The sequence below is a fragment of the Vicia villosa genome, linkage group LG4 (genome assembly GCF_029867415.1).
Source record: "Vicia villosa cultivar HV-30 ecotype Madison, WI linkage group LG4, Vvil1.0, whole genome shotgun sequence".
Taxonomy (NCBI): domain Eukaryota; kingdom Viridiplantae; phylum Streptophyta; class Magnoliopsida; order Fabales; family Fabaceae; genus Vicia; species Vicia villosa.
Window position 1 is genome coordinate 176,828,591 of NC_081183.1, and position 19,828 is coordinate 176,848,418.

General features: G+C 31.7%; 2 protein-coding genes across 2 annotated transcripts; both read right to left on the reverse strand.

Annotated features, from left to right (window-relative positions):
* Positions 1-3,350: 3,350 nt before the first annotated feature.
* Positions 3,351-7,912, reverse strand: LOC131596088 (L-gulonolactone oxidase 3). The gene is made up of 3 exons (XM_058868646.1): positions 7,049-7,912; positions 4,646-4,901; positions 3,351-4,316 (listed from the first exon to the last, which is right to left on the reverse strand). Exons 1-3 carry the CDS (start codon positions 7,715-7,717, stop codon positions 3,490-3,492), a joined length of 1,752 nt encoding a protein of 583 aa, XP_058724629.1. The 5' UTR covers positions 7,718-7,912; the 3' UTR covers positions 3,351-3,489.
* Positions 7,913-17,101: 9,189 nt separating this feature from the next.
* On the reverse strand, positions 17,102-19,362 carry LOC131600398 (protein NRT1/ PTR FAMILY 1.2-like). Its single transcript, XM_058872562.1, has 4 exons — positions 19,209-19,362; positions 18,904-19,121; positions 18,107-18,651; positions 17,102-17,981 (listed from the first exon to the last, which is right to left on the reverse strand). Exons 1-4 carry the CDS (start codon positions 19,279-19,281, stop codon positions 17,120-17,122), a joined length of 1,698 nt encoding a protein of 565 aa, XP_058728545.1. The 5' UTR covers positions 19,282-19,362; the 3' UTR covers positions 17,102-17,119.
* Positions 19,363-19,828: the final 466 nt, after the last annotated feature.

Genomic DNA, 19,828 nt, shown 5'->3' on the forward strand with positions numbered 1-19,828 from the left:
GTGGTGTCCACCATGAGACAAATGAGTTTTGTTTACAAGTGGGTACCATTAGTTCAAATATCAAGAAGTTTTTCATAAACAATGATTTTGGTTGATGAAAATGAATTTGCAAGCAGTCTTAACACAACAAGAGTGTATTGAAGCATTGAAGGATGAAGCATAGATGTGTGCACATCTAACACAAGAAGAGAGACCAAAATGGTGAAAAAAGCCAAGCGTATCATTATCTCGTGCCTCAAAGATAAAATTCTAAGGGAATTCGACAAGGAGAACATTGTGGCTTCGATATGGGCAAAGCACGAATCATTGTATATGACAAAATATTTGATTCACATGTTACGTGAGAAACAACAACTATACTTATTCCGAATGACATAGAACAAATCTGTAGTGGAGCAGTTGATAAAATCTCACAAAAATCATTAATGATTTGGATGATATGAGATGAAGATTCATGGAGAAGACAAGGATTGTTGAACATGTAACTTCGCCCACAGGAGGGGATGAATTGTGTGTTTTAAAAAAAATTGGATTAAAACTTTTCAAATCAAAATTAAAGTTTGAAAATATTTATAGAAAATATTTATTAATTAAGCAGCAGAAAAATAAAATTGTAGAATATAAAGTACGAAAAATAAGGAGTTTAAGAGAAGATACAAGAACACCATAATTATACAGGGACAGTCAAAAACGACTTAGTCGTGTCCCCAATATTTAGTTTTGAGAGTATCTAATAGACTTGAGAGCTTTTAGTAGGATGAACTCTCGAACTCCCTTATACAAGGAAAATGAAGTTTATGACTAACTTCCAACCAAACAACAAAACAAGGAATGAAGCGGTGAGTCTTTCTTCCAAACGATGGATCAAAGCGGTTAGTTTCATTTTCACACAAAAATTTGGAACAATTAGTCTTCAATCTTCCAAACAAATATTTTATCGCAAACCGAAAAACTGGTTTTATCACGGGTTAAGCTATAATCTAAACTTGATTTTATCACTAGCTAACCAAGAACCTAAGTGGAGACTTGATCACACAATCCTCAAACAAAAGCTTTTTACTGAATTGCATTTTAACCCAAATAAACAATCTCTAATTGGATAAAATGTTCAACCAAGTTAAAAATAAACCTCCTTAATGAGATTACAAAACTATCCTTCCAAAGTTATAGCTTACTCACTCACAAAATGACTTTCTTGAAAAGCACTACGACTAAATTTTTAGTGAGAGAAAATAAACAAGAGAATTTTTTATAGCGAGGGATGGAGAAAAGTGAGAAATGAAATCTTGTTTTCTGGATGTGAAAATATGTGGGAAAGACCTTTATTTATAGGTTAGAGGTTGACAAAAAAAGTTTTAGGTTCATTTATGACTTGTCAATCGATTGGCAATAACCACCAATATATTGGTTGCCTTCAAATTAATTGATGACTAAGTTAAAAATGAAAATGAAAGATATTTAGTTGTTAAAAATCATTAAGATATTGTCCTAATATCTTATGACGCTTTTTTGAACTATCCTAATTGATTAGAAGAAGTGTCAATCAATTGGTAAGAGCAAAAACTTGCTCATCGGTTTTCTTACAACTCACAACTCATTTGGCACGACTTCAAAGAATTTTTGAAAATGTTTTCTTAAGAAATTAAGTTTGAAAACTTGTTTGTTTGTGTGGGATTAGCCATGTACTTTTACAAGAAAGCCCTTTATGCTTTTACAATATGTTCACTCAGACGTGTCGAGGCAGAGTTTCATATATTTCAAGTCTTGTTAGATATTTCTTTCTTGTAAACACTTGTGTGAGTTCACTTGAGATGAAGCTTGAGTTAGATTCTATTTGGTTGTCATCATCAGATAGTCAAGTCCATCAAATCTTAATAATTTGGTTTTCATATTTAGCCGTTTAAACCTCTTTATGCTTGACTTTTAGACGTTGTCATTAAGGACTAGTTTTCATCATTATACATTAGCAGTTATCATAAAAAATTGTTGTCCTTATTAAAGGCATATCACTTTAGAAGTAACATGCAAAACAAAGGCATATCACTTTTAATGGGATTTTCAAGGACACCCTTCTTTATGGTAAGAAAAATATTATTTTGGATGAAGTTCAGATGCCTGTGAGATCCAAAAGGAAAATCAAAGGTAAAAGATTTCAAGATTTACGTTATTAGTGAAGTCTTGAGGTCTCAATAGGATGAAGTAAACATAGGAAGTGTCTGAATTCATGAGTTTTGATAAGTCAAGGTTAAAATGCTTTACTTGTTAGAAAATTGATCACTTTAATGAGGATTGACCAAAGAGAATATGCAACGTTTATTCTATCCAAATTGTCGTTGTCTTAGATGAGGATGATTATGTGAGTGTTGAAACACTAGTGATATCGAGTTTGGAGAATAAAAAGAGTTGAGTCTTAAACTCAGGATGTTCCTATCACATGCACCAAAAGAAACAATACTTTGAGACTTTGAAACACTTCAATGAAAAATTCTTTTATCATATGTTTCAACCTTTGTCTTAACATGACTAGACCATATAAAATCTTCGGAATTATTCAACTCATTGTAAATTTAAATATGAATGTCTTGGCTAACCAAATCCATTATTTAACACATTTCTCTAAGTTTGAGAACCATCATAGGGTGACTCTTTTTAAGGAACTCAAAATCACTACAGTCACTCCATGCATTCATGCATTTGACATGTTGGAACAAGATCAAACGGTCTGTATTTAAATATAATTTTTAGTTTATCTTAAAATAAAAATATTAAACTTAAATTCTAACCGTTTGATCTTGATCCAATGTCCGATAACACGCCAAATGCGTAAATGCGAGAATGTGCGACCGTAGACAAACATGATCCCTCTATAAGGAATGTGAAAAACTTTTCATCTATGGTTGACATTTGAAACCACCTCAATATTGGTTTGACATTGATCTCGTCATTGAAGGGAAATGTGTCGCGTTATTTTTCCTTCAACCAGATATAAGGAGCCATCTTCATCATTGGTTTGCCTTTAGTGTGGCAAATTATTATGCATTAATTATTCTTTCTAAAAGTTGGATGTGTGATTGTGCTGATTTGGTTCATCTTGAAATAGACCTATAAAAGCTCGAATTCTTGTGACTATCATATTCTTGAGATCTTGAGAATAGAGTATTTGATTCTTAGAAAATCCAATTTGTTATTTTTACTCAAGTGATTAGTGAAATCACATAGTTATGATTCAACATCTATTTTACTCATAAATATGAATGTACCTCTATAAACTATAAACATTCTCCTGGATATGAAGTTTTATCTAACTAACTCATCAAACCTTTTACAAAGAAAATTATAATCCGATATACCCTTACAACATTTCAAACTAAACATGAAAACTTGGCTTCACAAATTTCAAATTTGTATTAAACTTGACTTTCTAGAGTAAGAATGTGACTAATCAAATCTTTATTCAACTGCTTCAAACTGCTTGAATACATCATTATCTCATTGAAGTGAATCAGTGCTCACAGAAGTTGATAAAAGCCTACAAACTCTAGCTTCCTTGTACACAAGTCCATGAGTACAAAGATACCCTTTCTGAGGACTACAATGTCTATCTTCAGAACAAATACACATTCCTTCCAAAGCACACCCATCAAATTTCACCAACTCCTTCCCATACAAAATCTCATCAGACCAATCACCAGAAAACACATTTTGAGGATCCATTTGTTTCTTAGCATCAATAAAAGCATTAAACTTAGGATACTTTTGTTGCACATTTAGAAATGCTAAGTTTCTATTCTTAGCCCAATGTGGTTTAGCACCATACTTAAAAAATGCCATTTGTTCCAATTCCTCCCAAACATCTTGGTTTAGTCTCGGCGTAAACGGGTCATTTGCGCGATAATAATTGAAATCAATCACTATAGAATCTTCGGACGGTCCTAGATATGCTTCTGATGCTTTAATGTAACGTATCAAAATTCCGTTATAGTTGTCTATGCCACAGAAATTTTGTGGATTTATGTCTCTTAGCTTTTTCACATCTTTGATAAAGTCTCCGAATTTTGAAGCAGGGAAAATTGCTGTTGATTCATAGAAGAACAGTCCTTTGATTCTTGGATCCCAAGCACATGATGTATCAATTCTTGATGAATATAAACACGAACCTGAAGTTTGCATTTTTCCTTGATAACCAATTACAGGATAGCCGGTGAAGATTTGGCCATTGTTCTTTAAACCATTGGCTGTTAATTTCTTGAATGCCAGTGTAGTTGATGCTGTTAAGCATTTTCCTTTCGAGTTTCCTGTTTTTTCCAGCAATTTTTCTGCGTGACAACGCTTATATGTTATGTCATACTTATATATACTTTAAGAAACATTCTAAGATTTTAAATTGCAAATGTAGTTAAATCGTAGTTTTGATATTATAAAAAAACACAGACAAATATAACTTATTGCGAATCAATCCCACCATCTACTTGCGGGACGTCTGATTAAAGTCAGAACAAAATTCTGTATAGATTTGTTCTAACAGATGAAATTGTTTGTATCTGTCGGGATTGGAACCTGAGACGCACGCTCTCAGGACTCAAGCTTTCACCACAAAACTCCTCGGAGTGCATTGTAAGAAAAATATCGAGATATAATTATTTACCTGCTCCTCTGACAGATTCAGGGATCAAAATGGAGTTGGCTTGAAATCCAATGAAATCAAAAACTCCATCACCAGAGGCATTTAAGGGGACCCTGAAATCATATCTGTAAACAGCTGTATGTCTTGATGGATACCATGTTATGTCTGCAAACTCATACTTCTTTGCATGATCTATGTACACATTTTCGATGTCAGTATCATCAGTGAAATTGAATGTTATGCTTCTTTTGAACCTATGCTCAATTGATAACTTTACCTGTTCATTAAACAATGGTAATTTTTAGAACATCAACTTGTATGGTTGTTTTTTTTACAAATCCTACAATTATGTCAAACACATGAGTAATTTGTGATTTGTTCATAATATAAAAACGGTTATTAACTTATTCGATATAGTGGTAGACTTTTTGCAATGTCAATTGCTTGGCTTTCAAAATGGTTCTTAACTCGTTCGGCATAATGGTTGACCTTTTGCAATTCTAATTGCTTGGCTTTCAAAACGGTTTTTAACTCATTCGGTATAATTGTTGACATTTTGCAATGCCGATTGATGGCTGTTAAGACGATTTTTAATTTGGTTCTTAATAGTGGTTGTTTTTTTTGCAATGTCAATTGCTTAGTTTTCAAATCGGTTCTTAACTCATTCGGTATAATTGTTGACTTTTTGCAATGCTAATTGTCTGGCTTTTAAGATGGTTCTTAATTCGATTCTTAATAGTGGTTGACTTTTTGGAATGCCAATTGCTTGGCTTTCAAAAGGGTTTTTAACTCATTCGATATAATTGTTGATTTTTTGCAATGCCAATTGCTTGGCTATTAAGATGGTTTTTAATTCGATCCTAAATACTGGTTGTTTTTCTGCAATGCCAATTGCTTGACTTTCAAATCGGTTCTTAACTCATTCGATATGATTGTTGACTTCTTGCCTTGACTTTTAAGATGATTCTCAATTTGATTCTTAATAATGGTTGACTTTTTGTAATTCCAATTGCATGACTTTCAAAACTTAACTCATTCTATATAGTGATTGACTTTTTGCAATAACAATTGTTTGGCATTCTAAATGGTATGAGCCACTTGAAAATCCAAAGTAATAAAAATGAATTATTCATTACTATAATTTTAAAATGTATAAATTTTGTAAAATATATTTTTAAAATTGGTAATATTATACTTCTTCCATCTTAAATTATAAGTAAAAAATAACACTTATAGAAAAACTAAATATAATAATTTAAAGTATACTAAAAGTTTTATAACGAGATCGAAAAAGAATTTTTAGTGATTACCCGATCATAGGGAAAATATGTGAATACAATTTTCATTTAATTTTACTTTAATATATATATATATACATATACATATATATATATATATATATATATATATATATATATATATATAAAATCATTAAATAAAATTAAAAAATTAATCTTTTTCATATAATTTGAAAAGAAAATAAATAAGTTGTATTCACTTTTTATAAATTGGAACGAGAGTATATCAAAACCATATTAATAAAAATGGCGTGAATATACCGTCAGTCACACACTTAACTTGATTATATGAGTAAAATCGGAAATTCAGATTTCAACTTTTATTTTTTTAAAAGAATAAAACTTTTTTGTAAAAAAGAGAAAAAAGAATTAAACCTTAATTAGAAAAGTGTTCCTAAATATCGTGTTCAGCTTAATATCGTGTTCAGCTTAATATTGTGTTCAGCTTTACATTAATAATAAGTTTCCCTTTTTTTACTTAAATATTGATTATTCTTTAAGTAGATTATAATCATATTGTGTTTTGCTTAATACATTCCAATTAGATTATGGAAAATTCTTAGGTGGACACGGACCTAAAAAATTGTTTTACACATAATCAATTACATAATTTTAATTAATTAAAAAATAAATTAAGAAATTTCTCTCTCCTCCATAATCTCAACCACCTCATGAATCTAATTAAAAACAAAATTAAAATTAAAATAAATTAAAAATTACTCTCTTCTTATTGGTTGTGCCTAAGAATATAAATTTATGGTTGTGTCCATGCATAGCAAGTTTTGGTAAAATCAAATTTTCTTCCATGCATAGCAAGTTTTGGTAAAATCAAATTTTCTTTTTACTGCAACAGAAATATTCTTTTATTTTTTATTTAGCCCCAAAAGAAAAAATATCTCATTTTTTCTACCCGAGGTTCGAACACTCTTCTTGCATCTGATTATTCTACAACTATCAATCGAAATGATTTAACGGAATTAATATAACATTATTTATTTATTTTATAAAAAATTCGAAATTCAAAATATATTAATGATTTCTTTACTAAAAGTGTATGAAAAAGAAGAAAAACACATGAAAAGCAAGTAAATAAATAAAAAATGAAATTAAACAAAATAAAGTTTACCTTAGAGATAGCACCCAAAACACCAAGAGAAACCTTAGTAGCACTAAACAAAGGACTATGTTCATCCAACCTCAAAACCTTAGCATACCCTTCAGATTTAGAACCAGGAACAACAACACTAATCTCCAAAACCTGTTCATAAAAACCACCACCTTTACCCCACCAAGAACTCCCATGTGCACCACTACTAACAGCACCCCCAATTGTCACCCCTTCCCAATACGGCACACTCACCAAACTAAACCCATTTTTCTCAACCTCATCAATCAACTCACGAAGCCTCACACCAGAATCAACCGTCACAGCCAAATTGTCCGCATCGATTTCGATTCCGGAATTGTATTTTTCCGTGCTTATAAAAAAAGCATGATTAATATTTGTATTTTGTTTTGGACATGAGAGTGATGGGATTGTGTGTGAGAATTTGGTAACAATTTTGGCTTTGAGGTTGTTTTGAACAACGTGGGCAACTGCTAAACGAAGTTGTTGTTCGGTTGTTGGGTATGTTACGTTGAGAGCGTAACATGGTTTGCGGTCGTTCCATGTTCCGTAGGAGTTTTGGAGAGTGCAGATTGTTTGGTTGCATTGGATTGGAGATTGTGGGGTTAGGCTATGGATTAGGGGAAGTATGCATAAAATCCAGCATATGAAATAGCTAGTATTATCCATTAGGGTTATGATGAAATGAAAGAGATTGTAATTACTAATTATGAGTTTGTTGAGTTGGTGACAGCACCATTATTATATATGATGGTGTGAAGTGGGGTGCATTACATGTGTGGAGTGGGGTGGAGTGCAAGTATGAAAGTTCTAAAGACAAAAAATAGAATGTACAATAATACAATACAAGTAAATGCGCATGATTCTTGATTTGGAAAATTGATTTGGAAAATTTGGAAAATAAAATGATTCTAACATGTGGCATGGTGTGTTATTTGGGATTTGGATTTGTCTAATATGACAATTTTAAGCATTCACGCCATAAGCACGTATAGTAACTATTGGTTGAGATTGTAGGTTTTAGAAAGTAAGTTGATTTTGGTTTCTTTTAATACTTACAAAGCAAATCAAAAATCATTTGAACAATACTAGGGATTAGAATTCGGAAAAAGATAAAATGAAATCAAGAGACTCTTGAACAATACTACTATATTACAATTCAGAAAAAGATAAAATGAAGGTTAGTAACAGCATCAAGAATCATAGTATTCAAAAAAGGAAAAAAGGAAAGATAAGTTAGAGTCTTCTCAAATAATTTGGAGTTATGTTCTAATATTAAAAATAACATTTTTATAAAAAATATAAAATATGAATAAAATTATTTTTTATTTAAATTATAAAAAACATTAATAACATTGAAATTTTTATCGTTGTAAATAAAATAAAAATAGTCATATTTTAATCAATAAGATGAAAATACAATTTCAAGATAAAATTATCATCAACATTCTACTTGCTTAAAAAAAAGCAATTCTTCAGATATTTTTTGAAAAAAATTATCAACCAAGTCCTATATAGTATTGTATCTAAGATATGATTATCAGTTGCTATTAGAGCATAAATATCGCGGGTGGAATTTGTCCACATGTACCATTGGTGTCAGAATGGTATGGATAATTGAATATAAATGTTGTACTATTAGACAACCAAGTATCCAAATAATGTAATAGTGCTTTTAATTTATTTATCGTTTTGCAGCAGCTTTTTGGATTAAAATATTTATAAAAAAAATCAAATTCAAATTGTTACCGTTGCAAGAATAATCATTGCACTCTTCATTACTTTTTTTTTACTAATTTGTATTTCTTATAAAATCTAGTTTGAGAATAAATAAGTGATCAACCATTTCTATTTATCAAAATTTTTCATTTATATTTAGTCTAAATTTCTTCTACACATTTCATTTGCCATTGAACCCCAACCACCATAATTTTTGGTCCAATTTCATGCAAAATTATGGCATTCCATCATTTATCTCAAATCAACAAAATGCATCCAGTAAACCAAACTCACATCATTACTCAAAATTCCAAAATCCTATTTTTATACCAAATCAACAAAATAATCCACACTTTAAAAATTACTCATATCATTATCAACACTTTTCATCCTAATCAACTAGTCGCACTATGCCTCCTGGAGTTCAAATGAATAATAATCATGTGCAATTAAATGATCAAAAGTCTGAAACACCACAATTTTGCACTCAAGATGGGTTGAAAACAATTAACCTTAGTGAAGAAGTCAGAACTACATCAACTATAGATTTTATAAATTAACCTTGCCTAAGCTTATGATTCATCCAGCACCTATATATGACATTCTCAACAATTTTTGGATCAACTCTACGACTATCAATAGGACTACCAAACCAACTTTGATTTCTCAATATTCTCGCTACCTTTTTCTTTGTTTTCTCTCCAATACCTGAGTATATCTTCCTATCTTGAAGGGTTATGGTCCACTTGTAACCAGTTAAGGACATATCTATAGATTTCCTGCATTTTGTTATATTGGAACATCAAGTGACTTAACGTTTCTTTGTCATCACAGAAACAGCAAGTGTTATTGTTGATGAGACCAAACCGATGGAGCCTTTCCTTTGTGGCCAGTTTGTTATTGCACGCTACTCATAAAAAAATATAACGTATCATATTTTATCATAAAAATTTTAATAATAAATAAGTCGATTGTATAAATTTTCAAGTATTCATTATAAAATGTTAATATTTTCTAAATATTATATTAAAAAATAAAATTAAAAGGGTTATTAAAGATAGATAAAATTATTTGACAAAAAAATGTTTTAAAATTTGACAAAAAAAGAGATAAAATTCTTAACTTCTAAATTTATAATAAGTTTTAAAAATATACTCCCTCCATTTTTTATTATAAGTCGTTTTAGACTTTTCACACAGTTTAAGAAAAATAATAATTGTTGTATGAAAATGAGAAATTATGAAGGTTTTTACAAAATTATCCTTCAATGGAAGATAAATTTATATAATTGAAAGGAGAGAGAATAATAAATATTTAAGGATATAATAGGAAAAGTAGCATTAATTATTCATTGGAATTGTAAAGCGACTTATATTTAAATACAATTTTTTTTCCAAAACGACTTATAATAAAAAACGGAGGGAGTATTGTATAAAAAAAACTTCATGATTAAGAATTCGATGCACTATTACTATTAACTAACATTTATTCCAGTTTTTGGTGTTACTTTGACGGTTTTTAAAATTCAAATATTACATTAAATATACTGGTTACCAGATTATTTCAGCATTATTTATTTATTTTATTCATAACCAGTATCTAATCTATTAGATCGTTTAGAACATTCACATCTATACCACTTAATTTGGTGATTAAAATAGACCCTACTTAATATAATATATTATTTCAAATTTTTCAATTATTTAAATCACTCAACTACATTTTTAAAATATCCATACTACACATCTAAAATTTTAAAATGGATCCCAATGATCTTACAATATATTTAAATTTATATTTTACTTTAATATATTAACATTATTTTCCTTTAAATTTTATTTTTTAATTCAAAAATTTCCACCTATTTCATAATACCAAGGTGCTCTGCAGAGCACCTCCTGCACAAATTTGCATCTCCATGCCTGGTATTTATTCAGAAAATTCTTACATAATTATAGGAAATCTGTGTGGAATTCACCGATGTGGGTGCTCTTAGGGTGGTTCTAGCCTCCTCTCAATGGCAGTTCTAAGAGATTGAACTGTAATCCTCTCTATCAAATCCAACATCAATTACTACTAGATCAACTAATAATCATTCTATTTCAATCGTTTGACTTAAAACTGCGCTAGAATTGTAATATTACAAATAGTTGCAAGAAAATTATATATAAAATAATTATGTTTATAATTAATGAAGTTCAACCCTAAATTAGAGGCTCCTATGTTTTAGAGGCTCCAAATTGTACCTGTCCAAACCATGTTCTATTAAAAGGGAATTTTTCATTACATCCATATAAGATGAAAAATACCTCCTAAAATTCTCAAAATGCCCTTCGGATATGTATATCCGAATGCATCCTTTTCACACTTTCAAATATTTTGAATATGCATATCCGAAGGCACCATTTTCACATTTTTAAATATTTCGGATATGCATATCCGAAAATATCATGAACCAGTTTCAGATATGCATATCTGAAATGTGCTTTGAGTCCTTCAATTTTTTTAAAACAACAAAATTACATTGTTACAATCGGAGCATCGTAGCAACTAAAATTAATATCTCCTATTATCCAACAAAATGAAATGGAAATAAAAAATACGTAGCCTAAGATAAAATAGCAATATCATAATATAGAAATAGTTGTTCGGATAAGTGCAAAATGTTAAAATATTACAACACCAAAAAAAATTCATAAATAAAACAAAGGCTACTACTATTACTACTACTACTGAGTATGCCTTATGTGAACTCCCTACGACCTCCTCTGCCGCGTATACGTCGCCGCATCGGACGCCTCACTAACCATCCTCTGTATTATGGAAAACGCCTATGGACCGCCCTCCTCAATGATCCCTCTGTCCAATGCCTCCTGCCCAATCAACTGTATCCGCTGACATATCGGCAAGAGATCAGTGGCATGGTCATCATCGGCCTGCTAGTTCTCCAAGAGCTCATCGTGCGCTGGCCTAGGTGGACGCTTAGGAGAATCGGGTGTCATGATAGAATGTGACACCTGATAAAATCATGTCAAGTATCCATCTACACAGTACCAGCTCTTGATGGCCCGTGTACGCCGATACTCCTCTAGCACCAAATGATGCGGCCAATCCTGAAAGATAGCAGTGAGATCTCAGCGTGTGATGTTAGTACACGTTAACAAATAACATATTAAATGTGATATAATTAAAAACTAAATGTACCGTGAGGAGTGTGCAAGAGCCAGTCAACTGTCTGGTCCTCTAGCTGCATGATTCATTCAGCTTCTGGTAGAGGTATACCAGAATGGCGTACCCCCAGTTCCACCTTAAACTATAGACAAATCAATAAAGTACCGGAGGTATGTCACGTCCACGTAGGTTGAATTTTTGTCAATAAAGAGGGACGTGCCAAACAAGAACATGAACCAACATCGCAAAGCACAGGCTCGATGGTACTCCACAAAAACAACATCCCCCCCATCCTCGGCTCCAGCTTCTGCCACCAAGTGGTGCTCATAAATCTCCTTCAGGATGGAGAACCGGATATGCGCCCCCATTCGTCGACCTACACTCTCTTTACCAGTTCTGATAAACAACCGCTAGTCTTCCAAACTATTTAATTTGGTAACTTGCAGGATCGACTAGATTAATCCTAGGACATGTGTCTCAAAGTTCTAATATTCTCTAAGTTCATTTCGTAAGTGGTCATGTTTCTGATTTATGAATAAGAATAAGAGTCTTCTATAAAAGAAACTAAGTATTGTCTAAGAATTAAGAAGAAACCTTCGACTGTAAAGTACTGGGTAAAGTATAAAAGTTGAATCTAAATGGGTTGTAAAGATTATAAAGTGTAGGAAAGCAAAGACTTTGACAAGATGTAAAAGGGCTGATTGAAAGTAAAGAAAAGTAAATGGCGAAAGACTAGAATTAATAAAACCATAAATGACTTTAGAGTAAAGAAAACAATAGTGTTTTCATACATACATGATCAACGGACTTTTTTCTCCCGCGCCGGTACTTCGAGTATTTGAGTGATTTTTGTATACAATGTGAAAAACACACCCAATCTTAAAATCTAATATTCCTATTTATAATGATTTGACCCTAACGGTCTCTACATAGATGAGTGCCACGTTAAATATTTTAAACGAAAGGATCATCTGATGATACCACGTGTTCTTCTAGCAAACATACATAAACTCAAATTTCAAACTCTTTCCGCTCGAAGCCCTTTTTGAAATGATCCAACGTAGCTGTCGAAGCATACTTCTCCATATTCAAGATTTTTCCACTTTACAAACTTGAAGTTGTATTTACTTCGACGTATCAAGTCTTCATAAGATAAAATATCCAAAAAATAAATAGTTTCTATAAAGCCATATTTCAAGCTATTTTAGAATATGATGTTCTTAAACCTTGCTCGAAATTCACAGCTAACACACTCACAGTCGGCCATATATGGATCCATACACAGATAATCCACCATCCACTCGATGGCCTCAACCCTCTGTATCCGTGAATGATCTAATAACATCCCTTTGATGGGCAGGTGGAGCAGACAGGCCACATCATACAGTGTGATCGTCAACTCCCCAACAGAAAAATGCCCCTACATGTCATGGCTTATGATAACATATTTGGTACAACATAACCCGCCAAGTCCAGATCCAGAACAACATCATTAAACCACTCAGCCTATGGTTTCAATAGATCAAATATTTTCCGCGAATGGTTCACGGATTTTATAGGCAACCGTTCCTGTCAGAATAACAACAAAAAAACAAGAATGTTAATTGTTGTTGGATCCTAGATAAACCGTTTAAATTAAAATGTGTAATTAAAAAACAACCTCGCCGTCTCAAATATGTCGAGTGGCTTGGTCATGATAGTATAGCAAGACATATATGTCTGAAGGGTGAACCTCAGGTACCTCCTCCTTGTCAGGTACCACATCCTCCTCCTCCTCCCGACTAACCTAATGAGAGGAAGACGCCCGAGACAACCGACCTCTCGGTGTAGATGAGGATCCTGCATGCGCCTCATCCATTTGGACTTAGACTCGGACTCGACCTCGTCCCCAAGTCACTCCTCGTTGTGCGACTCTCTCGCGCCGAGCTGAGGTTGTCTGTGTCTGTCTTCCCTATCTAAGTCGATCGGTCGGTGCCTGGTTGTCAGTCATTTTCTTGAAAAAATGACATTGGTAAGAGTATGAAACATATTTGAAAGGAAAAAAACAACTCCGAGCATATTTTGGAAGTGCATATCTGAAACTAGTCACAGGTGATTTCGAATATGCACTTCTGAAATCACCTTCAAACATTCCTTTTGACATACTTCTATTTCTTGCCCTAACTCATCCAAAATCCAATTTTTCCATCTAAACACTATCCTTGATCTACAATAACTTCAACCTACAACATTATCCTAATTTCTAACAGCCCTGATAATATAAAGCATAGAGAGGAAAGTTGTGGAAACTTGCAAATTTTTGAAGCTTTGAGTACAACTTGAATGGAGCTTTGAGCCTTTATGAATGTTTGAATGGAAGTTGTAGAGTAGAAATGCTTTGAATGGAACTTGGTACAAATGGGTTTAAGTGAAAATTTTGTGTTCAAAGAGAATGTAACAGTGGGGGTGGTTGTTTGCGTTTTGTGAAAAATCCCAAAATATTTTGGACGAAGACACCTTCTTTTTTTTAAAAGGTTACTTTGGATGTGCATATGCGAAGTCACCATTTGTTTTATAAAAAAAAAATGTCTTCAGGTATGCATATCCGAAGTATAGAAGTATATTGGGGTTTTCACCGCAAATATGTGAATATATATATATATATATATATATATATATATATATATATATATATATATATATATATATAAATAAGTGCAATGACAAATTTTCCTATTAAAATCTATTTAAATAAGGGCTAATAGTAATTCACCCCTATAATATTAGCGAATTTTGCTTTTCCCCCTCCTTATCTTTTAGCAACGGTTTTTTCAACAAAACTGTTGCCAAAACCTACCTTTGGCAATGGTGGGGATAAACCGAAACACGCTCATATTACAGGAGATAAACTACTATTAACCCTTTAAATAATTGCACGTTCAAAACCAATTTCAATCATCATTATCCCAAAATCGCTTCTACTACTCACGTATCTAAACATTTCAACTCAAAAAATATTTACATATCGAAATCAATTCTCACCATTCAACTTATAATCAAACACACAAGAGACATATTTGAGAGAAAGCAAAGATGGAGCCGAAGGCACATACATAAAAAGGAATCAATTTTAAATTTGTGACTTCAAAATCTAACAAAATTTTAAAACAAGAAAAGTATCATCTTTCCCAATCCATGTTTTCCTTTAATTATTCCTCCTTAGCTTTTTCATTTTAATATTGTAAAATGTAGCATACAATATACAATACACATAATAAAGTAGTTAAATGTTAATGGAAGCATAGAATATGTTCTAAATTCACTCATTTCCTTCATGAACTTCCTCATTCATTTCCCTTACTTTAACATCCAACATGACTTTCTTTCATCAAAATCATATTCAACATGTTCCCAAACTTAGATCTCATTCTCTTAGCTCTTCTTTATGCCTCATTCGTTTTCTTTCTTCTTCTCATAGTTATCATCATCCTCTTTTTCTTTCTCTTATTTGTATTCTCCATAGCACTCTTCTCAATTTTTCTAATAGATTTGCATCATTATTTCTATGTTGTTTATGAGTATTTTGAAATTGTAAAGGGTGATATTGAATTGGGTTTAGTTCTTATTCTTATTAACCTCATTCAACGTGGTGTTGAGTTTTTCTTGGTTTCAAAACCAATCCATAAACGCAAGTTTGATAGATTTGAAGTGAAGGCACAACAATCTTCCACAAGTCACAATCATATCTTGAAGACTATACAATAAGATCATTCTCAATTCTTATGATTCAAAATTATGGCTTAGAGTTAGACATCAGTTTTCTTCAAATCTATAATAAATATGGAGATTTTTTTTAATTTAATTTTGTGTGTATATATATATATACTAGAAATACTTAATGGTGAGTGCTTAGAATATACTCCAAGGTTATGTCTTTAAACCTTATTGCCACCATTGTTATTTTTTAAAATAACATGCTCAATGTAACCATTATTTCTCAACTGGATACATTTGTTTTACTTTTCTACATTTTTTGCTTTACAGAATAAACATATCTTATTAATTATATTCCTAAGTTGTTGATTTAGAAATTCCAACAATAAATTTTAATTAGTCTATCTATTGACATATTATGGGCTAGTTTATAATTAAATTAGATTTGTCCTAAGTCCTAACTAAATATTACATAAAAATTTGCTAATAATGTCCCTATAATATTCACTCTGTCTCATATTGGCAAAACATTTTTATGAACCTTAATATTTAATCTATATTTTTCGTATATTGGTAAAATTAAATTAGTGATTTCAGTCTTTAAATAGAAACTGTATCAAAACAGTTTCTAAAAATTTAGTAGTTTATAGAGAAAAAATGTAGGCATTTTTAAGGGGAAAATATTTCAAATAACTATAAAGTATGTTTTAATTAATTATCTTACAAACAAATACAAAAAATATGAAAAAGAAAACAAATAAAAAAACTTTGGCAAGATAAAAATAAATGATAAATTTTACCAAATTATATTAAAAAAATAAGGACTTAATTCACTTTAATCCTCAATTTTCTTTTTTAAATCAAAATTTTATCTCCTATTTTAAAAATCTATTTTTTTGTGTATGTTATTAAATGTGATTGATAAATTTTTGTAGGCAACATGATAAGTAAGATATAGATTTTTTTCCTTTTCTAGTCAATCAAATATCTGATTTTAAAGTGTATAACCTCATCTCCACCACAGCGGTGTCGGAAAGATAAAGTTGGTTCTGGATGGAGACTTTCAGGTCGTTCGACTTAACGACGATCCTTCCCAATCAGTGAAGATAGGAGCAGGACTCCCCTCCGAGGTAAGGTAAAAAATGTGCTAATTGAATGTCTTACGCAGATCTCTTTGCCATATCTCCCTATGAGATACCTGACATAGACTCTACTATGGCCTGTCATCAATAGAATGTTGATCCTAATGCCCGATATGTATCTCAGGGAAGAAGAAGACAGTCCCAGAAAAGACTCGGAGTACAACTAGAATGGTTCAAAGACTATTAGATGCCAACTTCATTTTACCATTTTTATCATGAATAATAAACTTGAAATAAAACAATAGAAGATTCTTCAACCAAAAATCATTATATATATATATATATATATATATATATATATATATATATATATATATATATATATATATATATATATATATATCTCCTAATTTCCTTCTTCTACACCATCATTTTCTTCACCCTTACAAGGTCCATAAACCTTACAAAAATAAACATAACCCATAAAATTAACCAACATGAATCCAAAAATAACCCAATAATAGTAATCATAATGTCCCTTATTTATGTTACTAGAAACCCAACTTTCCTTTCCCTCGCCTTTAGTAACACTTTGAACAACACTCAAAATCAAACTAGCCAAAACACTTCCACATGACAAACCTAAACCAGAAAGTGTTGATGCAATACTAGACATAGATTGAGGCAACTCACTTATATAAAACTCATTTTGTCCAACACCATTAAAAGCTTCAGCAAAACCATCAAAAATTTGTCTTGGTAATAGCCACATGACTGACATTTTCACAACACCTTGTGGAAAATCTGTGAACCCTTCATCTATTGCCATTTTTCTTCTTTTGCCTTCAACTATGGCCAATGAAGATGCTGATAAACATGTTGCTATTAGTCCAATTCCCATTTTTTGTTTTACTCGTAAGCGTGTGGGCGAGCGTCTTAGTTTTGAAGCAGAAGGGACTAAAACACGGTCATAGAAGATGAGCATAAATACTGAGGAGAGAACCAAGAATGTTGACATTGAAGCTGCGGGGATTTCGAAGTTTGAAGTTATGCGGCGGTTCATGATGGATGCTTCTAACACAGAAAATGTTCCTTGACCAAAATTTATAGACATTATCATTCCTGTTATCCAAATTGGAATGATCTTTATTATTGATTTGAATGCTTCTACTTGATCTATTGTGCAAAGGCTCCATTGGTTTTTGAGTCTTCCATCTTGTGTAAGATCTTGTTGTCGATTTTGTATAAGGCATGCTTTGTTCAAAAACCTTGCAAATCAAATCAAACACTAAAGCCAGTTAATTATCAGTACACTCAAAACAGAACCAGATTAAGGATTTTGATTGTGATTCACTACAACATTGGACATTTGAATTGTTCATAAATTCGATACCTTAGTTTATCGCTCGGCATAAGCATTTCCGATTCCTTCTCATAATAGTACATGCCATCAGTCGAGACATTTGGCGATGGTAAGGTGAGGTTTCTGTTTCTGTAAGACGCAACAACGACTCGAGCACACTCATTAATCACATTCCCTCTAGGTTCAACCTTAACATAGAGTGAAGAAGCTAAAAAGAAAGATAGCATGGCTATAAACATAAGAACAACAGGAACACCAAATCCAACAATCCACCCAAAATTTTCTTGAATATAAGCCAAAACAGTCATTCCAAATAAGACTGCAGCTCCTGTTAAAGCAAAGCTCCAATTAAAGTATCGCTCTACGATTCCTTCGTCTCTTTCTTTCTTGTTTAGTTGGTCAACTCCAAAGGCTAAGGAAGAGGCTCTTACACCACCAGCTCCAATGGACATTAGGCATAGTGAAAAGTATAAGAATGCAAGTTGTGATGTTGTTGGAGAGTTGCAGATCATAGTTAATTTATCGCATGGACTTAGGTTTGGAATTATAGCAGTTAGCCAAAAAAGTAGCATTCCCTACAATGTGACATATGGCACATATTATATAAATAACCAAGATTTCAAAATACAGCCTAGACAAATCGAAAAGTACAGATAGCGATACCGTTATTTATCGTTTTTATGACAAAAACAAACTGAGGTAAATACACATGCGACTACCGCAGACAACCGCAATCAGTATCGTAGAGTTGCATAGACCGAAATCGCGAAAGCCTTTACGCTACGGTGACTGTTATAAATAAAAAGAAAAGATAAATAGGAACTTACTAGGGAAGTGAGAAAAGATCCAAAGGCAATGATAGTGAAACGACCAAAGTAAGAATCAGCAAGAAAAGCACCAAGAACTGGTGTGGAATAACTAGCTGCTGACCATAGGAGGATAACATTGGCAGCTTGAGCAGCTTGCATGCCATAATGTCTAGTAAGATACAGAACCATGTTTAGCATTATTCCATAGCTAGACATTTTCTCAAACGCCTGGTTTGCTGCATAACCAAAAGGACTTAATCAAAGTGATTATATAAAGCATTGAATAAACTTGTTGCAGCAAATGAATAGTGTTGCATGCATACCTATGATGAAGGGTAAGGTTCTGAAACCTCCCTTTGTCTTTGTGATGGAAATCAGAGGCTCTTTTTCTTCCATTTCAGAAGAAAGTTGCAGAGTGAGAGTGAGAGTTAGAACTTCGAAATAAGTAGATGATGGGTTTATTGACAGACACGAAGTCGTTTGTTTGTCCGATGTCTTATCAACAGTGAGCCACGCGATGTCTTAAAAATGAAATTTATTTTAGATTCATGTCTTTTAATTTAATTTATTTTTTTTTTAAAAGAATAAAGACAAATATAGAAAAATAAATAAATTAATAATATAAAAATAAAAAGAAGAAACTAAGGCAGAATCCAGTCAAGAAACATTAATAACCTAATAAATATTCAATTAATAGCAGTTCAGAAATTCAATGAATGTAGTTCAGAAATTAATTTTAAAATAAATATTAGTCTTACTTTAATTAATTATATTTTTTTAATTAATCATTGTTACTTTACTTACCTTATTTATTTATTTATTTATTTAATAAAAGTAATTTATTGAATAAAAAAAAGATGAGGCTTAAACTTTAATTCATTACAAAATTAACAAAAATGATATTCAATTTATTTCTTAAAAACGTTTAAAAATATAAATAAAA